The sequence below is a fragment of the Halichoerus grypus genome, chromosome 2 (assembly GCF_964656455.1).
Source record: "Halichoerus grypus chromosome 2, mHalGry1.hap1.1, whole genome shotgun sequence".
Taxonomy (NCBI): Eukaryota; Metazoa; Chordata; class Mammalia; order Carnivora; family Phocidae; genus Halichoerus; species Halichoerus grypus.
The window spans coordinates 189,993,967-190,006,105 of record NC_135713.1 but is presented as its reverse complement, the minus strand read 5'-3'; the positions used below and the strand labels follow the sequence as shown (position 1 = coordinate 190,006,105).

At 45.1% G+C, this 12,139-nt stretch overlaps 1 protein-coding gene and 1 long non-coding RNA gene across 3 annotated transcripts in view; one reads left to right on the top strand and one right to left on the bottom strand.

Moving 5' to 3' along the window:
- Positions 1 to 4,268, bottom strand: part of PSME3 (proteasome activator subunit 3) — a 6,724-nt gene extending 2,456 nt beyond the window's left edge. Inside the window, exons 1-10 of the mRNA XM_036095531.2 lie at positions 3,995 to 4,268; positions 3,269 to 3,301; positions 3,085 to 3,147; positions 2,782 to 2,886; positions 1,823 to 1,871; positions 1,162 to 1,274; positions 861 to 929; positions 652 to 719; positions 498 to 552; positions 291 to 377 (exon numbers count right to left, since the gene is read on the bottom strand). Of these exons, the coding sequence (XP_035951424.1) occupies positions 291 to 377; positions 498 to 552; positions 652 to 719; positions 861 to 929; positions 1,162 to 1,274; positions 1,823 to 1,871; positions 2,782 to 2,886; positions 3,085 to 3,147; positions 3,269 to 3,301; positions 3,995 to 4,036 (684 nt within the window). The 5' untranslated portion in view covers positions 4,037 to 4,268. The remainder of the gene's footprint in view (positions 1 to 290; positions 378 to 497; positions 553 to 651; positions 720 to 860; positions 930 to 1,161; positions 1,275 to 1,822; positions 1,872 to 2,781; positions 2,887 to 3,084; positions 3,148 to 3,268; positions 3,302 to 3,994) is intronic.
- The window catches only part of LOC144380861 (uncharacterized), a 22,381-nt gene extending 10,242 nt beyond the window's left edge, over positions 1 to 12,139 (top strand). The window contains exons 2-3 of one of the 2 annotated variants that reach the window (XR_013445093.1): positions 9,930 to 11,686; positions 11,974 to 12,139. This is a non-coding gene — a long non-coding RNA (uncharacterized LOC144380861). Of the gene's footprint in view, positions 1 to 9,929 lie in introns of both variants that reach the window. The other variant, XR_013445092.1, reaches the window with a different exon arrangement.

The window sequence follows — 12,139 nt, the reverse complement described above, 5'->3', positions numbered from 1 at the left end:
CTAAGGTTCAACAACTTGCCCAAGGCCACAGATTACAGGAAGAATTGGCTCTAAACCCGAGCCTGTCTGACTCTAATGTCTACATCTTCACACCTCTACTGCACCGCACCCCCTGCCGTCCAAACAGAAAGGGAGATCCCCAGCTACGCACCCGCAACGAGCTCATAATTCTCACCACTCAATGGATGAGAATTTATCCTTTTATCCCACTCCCTCTCCCATCTCGAACCCCAGGGAGTGGCCAGGACTAACAGCCAGGGTGACTGTGGGCAGGGACCAAGGTTACTTACATATTGATTCCTTAGCTCTGATATAATGAGCCGAAGGCTGATATATTCTTTCTCATCAATCTCTGTCACGGTGCGGCGATAGTCCTCCTGAAAGGGGGGCAGGGGAAAGGCTAGTCCCCGAGGCCGGCCTGTCCACAGGCAGCTCTGGCCGAGAAATGGCCACTCCTCCCTCTCCCTTCCACCCTCAGACCCCAAACCCTTACTTACCACATGGGGATATTTAGCTATTTTAGAAACCAATTTGGCTCTTGTAATATAATATCTGAAAGGAGAGATAAGAGGAGGAAGCTGCAGGAGACCCTGGACGGTGCTGGCCACATCACCAGCCCCCAAGTCCTGGGCCAAGCCCAAGAAGCCCTACCTAGAAATCTGGTCCAGATAAGATGCAGCTTCACTCTCAACAGTTCTTAGTTCTGCAACTGTCTCCTCCTAAAAAAAAAACAAGTGTTGAGGTCAAGTCACTTCCACGTCACCCGAAGAGCAGACCAAGAAAAACACACACAAAGCAGGTTGAAAAGGAGAATAAACCTTCCGGACCTTCCTGTCCAGTTTGTAATACAAGCATGTTACCTGAATGGAGACCCCGAAGTTGTTCCCATCTTCTATCCTGGGAATCAGGAGCTGTACCCACATTTTGACCTGAAGGGTGAGAGGACCAATATATACATATGAGGACCCTTGCCTTTTCTGCCAAAGCCACGAAGTACACAATCCATGCTGCTAGGACCAGATGCCAGGAGCACGGGAGCCAAGACACTTCATGTGCCAACTCCTCTATCACCGCCATGCCTCCTGCCCCACATCCAACATTTTTCATAGTTTAAGCCAGGCTCTTTGGGGTCAGCCCATAGGTCACTAGCCCCTGCCTCACCGTATTGCATTTCTCAATCAGCAGCCGGATCTCAGGTTTCACTTTCTCAATAATGTCCACTAGCTGCTGGTTGCTTTTTAGCATCCCATTGGGCATCACGAACACCTTGGTTCCTGGAAGGGACATGAAGAAGGTCAAATGACTGGGGTGGAGGACAGGACATTAACACCCCCCACCTTCCTCTCTTCTTCCCCAGACCCATGAGATGCTATGACCTCTGCCTTTTATCTGTCACAATCCTATCTACAAACCATGACCCCACCAACAGAATCAAAAAGAGAAAATGCATGGATTAGCAAATGAGTGTCTAAAGTATGCCAAAAGTCTGAAGAACAAAGAAATTAAAATGTGCTCTAAAGATTTAATGTACCAACTATTACTGAAGAAGAGAAAATAATGTGAAACTGGGACTTCTGTGAAAAACCTGAGATGTGTAGCCACCTCCAACCTCTCTCCCTTGGCAGTCGACACTAAGTCAAGCCCTCCCTGTTTATTGGGAAATTAGGTTTTGTGCGCTAAATAATGACCATGTTTGGAGAACTTAGGAATGCTAACTCTGGAAAAGCAAATCCGATCTTGTTTCCTGACCAGAGACTGCCAGATCAATCCTCCTGCTCAGGGCTGCAAGCCAGGGAGTAGGTGGGGTAAGGTTGGCTCTTACCTTGGAAGGCCTCTTCACACTCATCCAACCTTCGCTTCTTGTAAGTGGGCTAAGGATACAGAGACAGGAATTAGCCTGCTCCTGACACCCATAACCCCATCACAAGTTACCCTTCCAGCAAATCTAATCCCCTCTTTGGCCCCATAGGTTGTTTTAATTTATGCACAATTTACTAAGCACAGTCAGGGCTTTAAGGAAAGATTCTTGCCACAAAGCAACTTACACTCTAGTTGGGAAGACCAACCTTTCAACTAACACATTAAGCAATTAGGGGAGAGGAGTTGATACTATAAATAAACAGTAAAAATAAACCATTCAATGCAGGGTGAGGATAATTAAGGGAATATGTACAAATCTTCTGGTTCCACAAAGAAGCACAATATTCAATCAACAAACATGTATTTAGCACCTGCTATGTACCAGGTGCAGAACTAGGTGCTGGGGATACAAAGTTGATTAAGACAGTTTCTGCTTTCCAGAATTGCAAGCTCTATCAATGAGACAGTAACTCAGACAACAATACAGTGTTATCACTGTTGTTATAAAACGTGGACATGTAACTGACAAGCACTAGGTGCTAAAGATATGGAGCAAAGACAGGGACTGCAGTTATACAGCAAGAACTGCTCATCCTGTGACAATACTCAAGACACAAACAGGTGAGAAAAATCTTGCTTAGAGCCACAGGGACAGACCAGACAGCTTGAGGGAACCTGTAGCTATTAGTCCTATTTGGAACTTACTCTAAGACAGAGCAGCATTAGGTTATACACTTCATGCTATAAACAAAAATCAGGGTCTAAAAGTGGTATACTGGAATCATCATGTCATTAAGAGTCCTCGTTCCTAGATCCTAAGACCACTGTTTCCTCTGTACATGTTCAAATTGACTAGGAAGTAGAGAACAGAGAATAGAGAACTACTGCTTCAGAATACAAAGAAAAATGCAGGACACTCACACCGTCCAGTCCATCGTGGCTATTGGTGAGAAGAATGGGGTCAGGGACTGGGAGATTCATGTCTGAGTGGATCTGAGTTAGGTCATGGATGTTTAGGATTGGTTCCTGAAAGAGAGACACCCACCCCCAAAACAACATTAGTCTTTTCAAAATGAACAAAGAACTATTTCATTTGAAGGGCAAGAAATGAGAGTATTTTACTGCACAAAACAAAATAGAATCAACACATGATTTCTCCCATTTGACAGAAAGACCAGAGCCAAAAAAACTGGGGAATTTGAAGAAAAGAAAAGGGTCTCTCACCTTCAAAAAACTATCAAGTTCTAACAACTTCTTTGGGAAAAAATTTGCCACCAAGTCTTCTGCCTAAAGATGAAGGAAAATACAGCTCAATTAATAACTGTGGGAAGGTCTCTCTCCACAAATCTCTTCTTTAGGAAATTCCCAACTATCAACCAATGCTTATTTTGCTATTTATTGCACTCACCTCACTTGTGATCCGCTCCCTGAAAGAATCAACCTAAAATTAACAAAGAGAACAATTCAGTAACAGCAAATCAGTACCTGGCAACAGCGGTAAGGGCAGGATGGGAAAACCCAAATTCAGCTGTCTTCCCCTCACCTTGTAATTGTAATGAGAGGCTGAGAGGCCCCCAGACTGTAAGTACTTTACTTTTTTGAGGATCCATTTCTCCATCTCAGGAGAGGGAAGCGGGGCTTGAGGGTAGCACCCACCTGTCTTCCCTCCCACCCTCCCTCCCTGTATCTGAAGCTGTCTGAATTTGAGAGCAAACAAAAGGCAGGTAGACAGGCGAGATGTGAGCTCACAAACGTGCCAAGCCCCATCCAGACCTAGCCTTTGATACCAGGCAGGCCCGATGCCAAGGGTAGGGGTACAGCAGCAGTAGCATCCAGAGGCGGGGACGTTGCCGGGCTGGGGGACTTCCAGCTGTCACTGGCCTAAAGTGCTGAGTCCACCACGTGTCCGCGGAGGTCTCCCCGGGACTCTCCACCACCAGACGCGGTTCAGAAGGCCACCCTATATTATCCTCTCCCCTGATGCCGTCTCCGGGAGTGGGGGGCTGGGCTGAGCTGAGCGGAAGCTCAGAGCTGGTGTCCCCAGGGAGACAAAGACGCCACGGGGAGTGGGGAGCCGGTCAGACTGCTCGGGGATCGAAGCGAGGGGTTAGGAGGCCCGGACCGGTGCCGCTACCTTGAGCTTCACTTCCTGATCCACCTTCAGCAACGAGGCCATGGCCGGGCCGGGCCGTGTCCGCTCCACTGGAGACCGGAGGCGCTGTGGGCTCCGGGGAGGGGGTCAGAGGGACGGGGAGAATCTCGGCTGTTCTAGGGACGCGGCCGCCCTCGCTGGCTCACTCACTGCTCGCTCGCTCGCTCCCTCCCTCCGTGCCGTCCGCCCGCCCGCCTGCTGCCTGCTGCCTGCTCGCTCTCTCGTTCGCCCTCCCGGCTTTCGCCGCTCACGCCGGAAGTTACGTCACAGCCAATCGCCGGGACTCCGGAGAGGCGCACGTGCCCTGCGCAGCCGCGCTGGGGTCCAGCACTGGACGCTCGGGGCCGGACTCGTATTTCCCGGCTTCCTGTGCGGGTTAAGGGTGAAGTAGGAGGGAGGGCGGCAGAGGGTGGTTTGCTGAAAACTGAGCGTTGGAGAGACTCGAGTACTATTTGACATTGTGTTAGCTCGGCGCTCGCCCTCGCCGGAGGGACCCTCTGAACCGCTGCAGCATCAAGGACCGGACGGACCACGCCGTCGCGCCCCAGTGACGTCGGCCCGAGGAAGCCGGCGGGCCGGGGGTTTCTAGTCTGTGATTCTTGCTGCCTCCTCCCGTCGCCCGAAGCTCTGGTGTTGGGCTGGAGCCAAACAGAAGTCAAGTTCTGTTGTACCAGGCTTCCCCACCTTTCTCCGCCACTAATTCTCATACACTTCGAGACCTCAGAGATCAGCTGCCTGATGGGCAAATTGACACCCAGAGTTGGGCATTGCTTGTCCAAGGCTACATAGTGTTTCTAGTAAACCTGGACCAGAACCCAGATCTCCTGACTTCCAGGACAATGCCGTATCTATTTTCTTAATAAGAGGCAGAGATCATACTCAGTCGTTAAGCGTCTGACTTCGGCTCAGGTCATGATCCCGGGGTCCTGGGATCGAGCCCCGCATCGGGCTCCCTGCCCGGCAGGAAGCCTGCTTCTCCCTCTCCCACTCCCCCTGCTTGTGTTCCCTCTCTAGCTGTCTCTCTCTCTGTCAAATAAATAAATAAAATCTTAAAAAAAAAAAAAAAAGAGGCAGAGACCATAGCTCTTCACTCATCCATTCATTTGGTTTGTCTCTTAACATTGGTTATTTCGCGCAATAAAATGGGGGTAGGACACTGTACTAGGCCCTGGGACAGCATTGTCCCAGAGCCCAGAAATATGCGAGGCACTTATATGAGTGAAAATTATCTAGTAGCCACATTAAAATGTAAAACAGGTGAAAATAATTTTAATCATAGATTTAACCCAGTTTATCCAAACATTATCATTTCAACATGTAATCAATATAAAAATATGAATGAGATCTTACATATTCTTTGCTCATGCCAAGTCTTTGAAATCCAGTATGAATTTCACACTGACTGTACATCTCAATTCAGAGGTTCCACATATGACTAGGACTCCTGTATTGAAAAGCACATTTCAGGGAAGTCAAAGGTAAACAGGACTCAAGTTCTTTGGCCTCCTGGGTCCTAATACTGGGGAAAGACATCAGAAAATAACCTGACAACATAATTGCAAAATTTGATAAATGTTAGGAAAGAAATGACTGACGTAGAGAACACCAGGGGTCTATTTTAGATAGAATGGCCAGGGCCAGCCTCTCAGATGAAGTGATGAGCTAGGATATAAAGGGGGGGGGGGGCGCCGGGGTGGCTTAGTTGGTTAAGCGACTGCCTTCGGCTCAGGTCATGAGCTCGGGGTCCTGGGATCCAGCCCCGCATCAGGCTCCCTGCCCCACGGGAAGCCTGCTTCTCCCTCTCCCACTCCCCCTGCTTGTGTTCCCTCTCTCGCTGTGTCTCTCTCTCTCTCAAATAAATAAATAAAATCTTTAAAAAATAAAGGATATAAAGGGGTTAGCATGGGAAGAGTGAGGGGAAGAGCCTCCAAAAGTACAGGTGCGGCACAGGCAAACACCCTGGGGAAGGAAAGAGGTTGTCCTGTTGAAGAAATTGAAAGACTAGTTAGTGAGTGGGGGATGGGAGTGGGGTGGGGAGGGTTGTTGGGAAACAATTTGGATTAAGTACGAAGGCAGGTTGTCTGATTTACATTTTGGGGTCATTCTCGCTGCTCAGCATTTATCCTGGGTAGGCCTCTGCGTTAAGCACAAGGGAAATGGTGGGAATACACAGTTAAATGAAGTGCCATTGACTATGGCCTTTGGAATCAGAGACACCTCGGTTCAAATCCTACCTCAGCTCCTTACTGTGATATTTTGGGGAAATGACTGAAATGCTGGGTCTCAATTCCCTCATCTGTGAGAAGGAATTTTATTATAAATAAATAATATGTAATTCTGTGGGGTATTTGTGAATATTGGAAATCATACATATGTAAAAGAACTAACAGTTAGTGTGTGGACACAGGCAGGGACCAGATAAATAGAAGCCATTGTCAATTAAGCTAACTGTTAGTGCTTAGCATGAAGAGGTTACTCCTTAAACTATGTAATTATTGTCATCGCTGCTTCCAAACTCCAGGTCCTTTTCCATTTCTTCAAGATATATGCAACATAGCCCATACTACCCATCTTGCTTATTAATGTCTACTAGTTTTCTCTCTTTTACCTCTGCTTTCTGATAACACTTGTACCTAGTAACTTTTGAACTCTTATCTGGAACTTAACTTCAGGAATGCTTTCCCAAATTAACTTCATGCTATCTTAAGTATGAAATTACCCTGCATTTCGGGGCACCTGGGTGGCTCAAGTCGTTAAGCGTCTGCCTTCGGCTCGGGTCATGATCCCAGGATCCTGGGATCGAGCCCCACATCAGGGTCCCTGCTCGGCGGGAAGCCTGCTTTTCCCTCTCCCACTCCCCCTGCTTGTGTTCCCTCTCTCGCTGTGTCTCGCTGTGTCTCTCTGTGTCAAATAAATAAAATCTAAAAAAAAAAAAAAAAAAAAGAAATTACCCTGCATTTCTTTCAGAATTAATAACTTTAAGTTGAAAACTTAATATGTTTGTGTTTGTTGAAATATGGCTTTGTTCTCAAATAATTGTGTTTTGTCTTCAGGTAGGTTGTAAGAAGACAGATACCCATTCGTTCTTTATTTCCCTTCCTAATTCCCTATCCAAATGTTTTATATAATACTCCACTCATTTATTTATTTATTCAGTGAACAGTTGTTGAGGGCCACTACATTTAACAAACTCTATTCATTTCTGGTCCTTGTGAATCAAATGTGATTACTGATGACTGGTACCACTTTAAATTCATGTCCACAAATCTCAAATGGGTGCACAACACTGCCGAAGAGCCTACTACATGCTCTTGACAAGTGTACTCTCCTACACTCCAAATGAGTGTTATGCTTTCTCATTTCCCTAATCCTTGACTATCCCTCCCCCACCACATCCAATTTATGATTTTGGCTCATTCTTCATTGAGAAAACAGAAGCAAATGAGAACTTCCTCTCCCCACCAAATTTGCCAGCCTGCAAGTACTTTCTGCCCTTCCTCCTCTTTCATTGACGGAAAGATCCCTGTTCCCATCAAAAACCAACTCTTCGTGCATTGGGTCCCATACACTTCACTTTCTCTAGGTCTGTGCTCCTGTGATTATCCATTTTTCCCCTATATTACATTTATCCCTCTCTACTGGATCATTTCCAAACATGACAAATTTCTCCCATCTTGAGAAAAATGGACCCAGATTCCTCTGTAGCTATCACTCCATTTCTGTGCTCTTCTCCATGCCAAGATTTCTTGAATGATATTATTGTCTCTTACTCTACTTCATCTCCCACTCATTCCAATCCACTCCACTCAGGCTCTCCCACCCCATGTTCTCATTGAGATAGTTCTTGTTAGTTTACCAATTACTGCCATACTGATAGTCACCTCTTCATCTTGAATTTCTTGGTGGTATACATTAATCACTCCACCTTGTAAAAAATTTTTTTAAAGATTTCATTTATTTATTTAGAGAGTGCGCGAGCAGGGGAGGGCCAGAGGGAGAGGGAGAGAGATGATCTCAAGCCGACTCACCACTGAACGCGGAGCCTGACACGGGGCTCGATCTCATAACCCTGAGATCATGACCAAAAATCAGAGGTCAGAATCAAGAGTTGGACACTCAACTGACTGAGCCTCCCAGGCATCCCTAACCACTCCACCTTTTAAAACATATATGGCGGGGCACCTGGGTGGCTCAGTCAGTTGGGCGTCTGCCTTTGACTCAAGGCATGATCCCGAACTCCTGAGATCGAGCCCCACGTCAGGCTCCCTGCTCAGCGGGGAGTCTGCTTCTCCCTCTGCCCTTCATCCCACTCGTGCTCTCTCTCTCTCAAATAAATAAATAAAATCTTAAAAAAAAAACACATATGGCAAACTGTTCTTCCAACATTCCTCCAGACTCACCAGTGACCTATTTCCTTTGCTGGCTCTTCCTCTACTGCTCACTTCCTAATGGTGGCATGCTCCAGGGCTTAGTCCTACATCCTTAAGTCTTCTCCACTTACACTTTCTCCCTAAGAGGTATTACCCATGTTCATAGCTATGAATACCATCTGTATGCTGAATGGTTCTAAATTTGTATCTCCAGTCCTGACATCTTCACTGAGCTCCAATTGTCTATTTGACATTCCTACTTGGGTAGCAAATAGGCATCTCAAGCTTGATGTGGCCAAACCAGGATTCTTGATTCTTCCATACAGCTGTTATTTTCCTGCTCTTCCCCATCTCAGTAACAGACAACTATCCACTTAGTTTTCCAAACCAAACATTGAACTGTCAACCTTGATTCCTCTCTATCCCTCGGCTCCCCACATCTAATTCATCAGCAGGTCCTGTTAGCTTTACCTGTATGATGCATCCTGTATGAGTATGCTTTTCTCCATCTCCTCACTTGTTGTTTTTAAAAAGATTTTTTATTTTTATTTTTTTAAGAGAGAGAGCACGAGCAGGGAGGAGAGGGAGAAGGGAGGAGAGGGAGAAGGGAGCCCAATGTGGGGCTTGATCCCAGGACCCTGGGATCATGACCTGAACCGAAGGCAGGTGCTTAACCAACTGAGCCACCCAGGTGCTCCTCCATCTCTTCACTTGTTATCCTAGTTGAAGCCACTGTCACCCTTTACTAGGACTATTACAATAGACTCCTATTTGGTCTCTCCATTTTCACTCTTGCTGCCACCCTCCACTACCATATTCTATTCTCTACTCAACACCCAAATTATCTTTTAATATGTCATCCACGGTTATGGCAGTATCTACTAAAGCTGAGTAAGTTTATGTATTTTAAAATATTTTAATATTATGTCATCATATATATACACACAGATGTACATACACGTATGTACGTATACATATATACGTGTAAATATATATTTAATACACAAATAAATATATATATGTATTTCTGGGTCATATTCCCAACTCTAGGAATATACCTAACAGAAATGCATAAATATATTCACCAAAAGACATGACTAAAAATGTTCATAGCAAAGCTATTTACAATAGCACCAACCAGAAACTACCCAAATGTCTCTCAACAGTAGGACAGATAACTAAATTTTAATATATTCACACAGTGGAATACTGCACAGTATTGAAAATGAATGAAATAAAACTACACACAAGACAAATGCATCTACAAACATAATATTGAGTAAAAGAAACCAGAAACGAGTACATACTGTATGACTCCATTTACACAAAGTTCAAAACAGTCAAAACTAATCTATGGTGTTAGAATTGAGGATATCGTTTCCCCTTGGGGTGAGTAGTGACTGGAAGGGGACACGGGCGAAGGGAGTTGGGTCCTGGTTACATGGGTGTGTTCATTTGTGAAAATTCATTGAGCTGTACATTTAGGATTTTTGTCCTTTTCTATTTGTATTTTATAATTCAGTAAACAGTTGTTTTTTTTTTTAAAGTAAGCCAGATCAACAAGACAGGAGGAAGATGGCAGCAGAGTAGGAGGACCCTGGATTCGTCTCATCCCAGGAACACAACTAGATAAGTATCATTTCACTCATATGTGGAATTTAAGAAACAAAACAAACAAGCAAAGGGGGGAAAAAAGAGAGAGGGGAAGACAAGCCAAGAAACAGACTCTTAACTATAGAGAACAAACTGATGGTTACCAGAGGGGAGGTGGGTGAAGGGATGGGTGAAATAGATGATGGGGATTAGGGATGTACTTGTTGTGATGAGTGTCGGGTGATGTATAGGAGTGTTGAATCACTATATTGTACACCTGAAACTAATATTACACTGTATGTTAACCAACTGGAATTTAAATGAAAACTTTAAAAATAAATAAATAAATAATAAGCCAGATCATGTCTTTTCCCTGCTTATCACCCTCAATGGTTTGCCAGCTGACAGAGAGCCTCCTGAATCTCCCAGTGAAGTAACTCCACCCACCCTTGCCCCTACTTATTCTCTATCAGATCATCCTCTTTTATTTTCCTCATCATACCTATTATATTGGTTATATTCGTTTGATGACAAACTGGGTGGCTTAGAACAAGAGAAAGGAATTCTCTTACAGTTCTGGGGACTAGAAGTCTGAAATCAAAGTGTCAGCAGGATGTGTTCCCTCTAAAGGTGCTGGGAAAGAACCTGCTCCAGGCCTATCTCCTGGCTCCCGGGAGCCTCAAGTGTCCCTTGGCTTGGAGACAATCATCTCCCTATGTCTCTTCACGCGTCTTCCCTCTGTCCGCGTGTATCTTTGTATCCAGATTGCCCCTTTTTATTTATTTATTTTTGTTTTTTTGAAGATTTTATTTATTTATTTGACAGAGAGAGACCCAGCGAGAGAGGGAATGCAAGCAGGGGGAGTGGGAGAAGGAGAAGCAGGCTTTCCGCCAAGCAGGGAGCCTAATGCGGGGTTCGCTCCTAGGACCCTGGGACCATGACCTGAGCTGAAGGCAGACGCTTAACGACTGAGCCACCCAAGTGCCCCATAGATTGCCCCTTTTTAGAAGGATACCCGTGGAATTGAATTAGGGCTCACCCTAAAGACCTCATTGATTTGATCATCAGCAATGGCCCTATTTCCAAATAAGGCCACATTCACAGGTACTGGAGGTCAGGACTTCAACATATTTTGTGGGGGCACAATTCAACCCCTAATACCTACCATTATCTGATCATCTTATTTGTTTACAAGTTTATTGTCAAATTCTCTCCTCTAGAATATAAACTATTCATATAGTTCGCCAGTGCATCCTGCCAGACGTAGAAGAGTGACTAGCACATAGTAGGTCCTCAATAAATATTTGTTGAATCGATGACTTAGGGTATTTTGTCCATTATTAACAATTCTTCAAACACTCTGCATGCTTATTGTCATTTATCCTCCAAGCAGCAGGGCACACAGAATTTACTATGTGCCAGGCGTTGCTCTTTGTGCTTCATATTATTAGCTCATTTAATCATCACACTACCCTATATGACATATACTATTATTCTCATTTTATAAATAAGGAAACAAGGCACAGACTTGTATGAATGACAAAGATAGGTTTTTGAACCCAGGCAATCTAGACCTCTAAACCCTCAGTTGTAATCTCTATATGCTCTACTCTTTAGAAGCTTGTTACATCTATACGCCTTTCTGAGATGGTGTTAGCGGCAGCCAGGCAGGAAGAAATGTGGGACTATGAACCGGCCACACCAGGTCAAGGTGAGAATTCTTTGGCGATGATTCCACTCACCTCCTCCAGAGTGAGGGGGGGTCTCATGCTGAAAGATCCAAGAGGAAGAAGGGTGTAATCTCTAATTAGTTAGCAATACCGGGAGAAGATCAATCTGGTTCCACATAATACATCTAATACCAGTTATAGGAAGATCACATACATTTAAAATAATAGGAACGGTATTCCTGGAAGTGGGAACAACTTTCTTTTTTTAAATTTAATTTAGGGGCACCTGGGTGGCTCAGTCAGTTAAGTGTCCAACTCTTGATTTCAGCTCCAGTCACGATCTCAGGGTTGTGGGATCAAGCCCCACGTCAGGCTCTGTGATCAGCGGGGAGTCTGCTGGTCCCTCTCCGTCTGCTCCTCCCCCTGCTCCAGCTCGTGCTCTCTCTCTCCCTCTCTCTCTCAAATAAGTAAATAAAGTCTTTTAAAAATTTTAA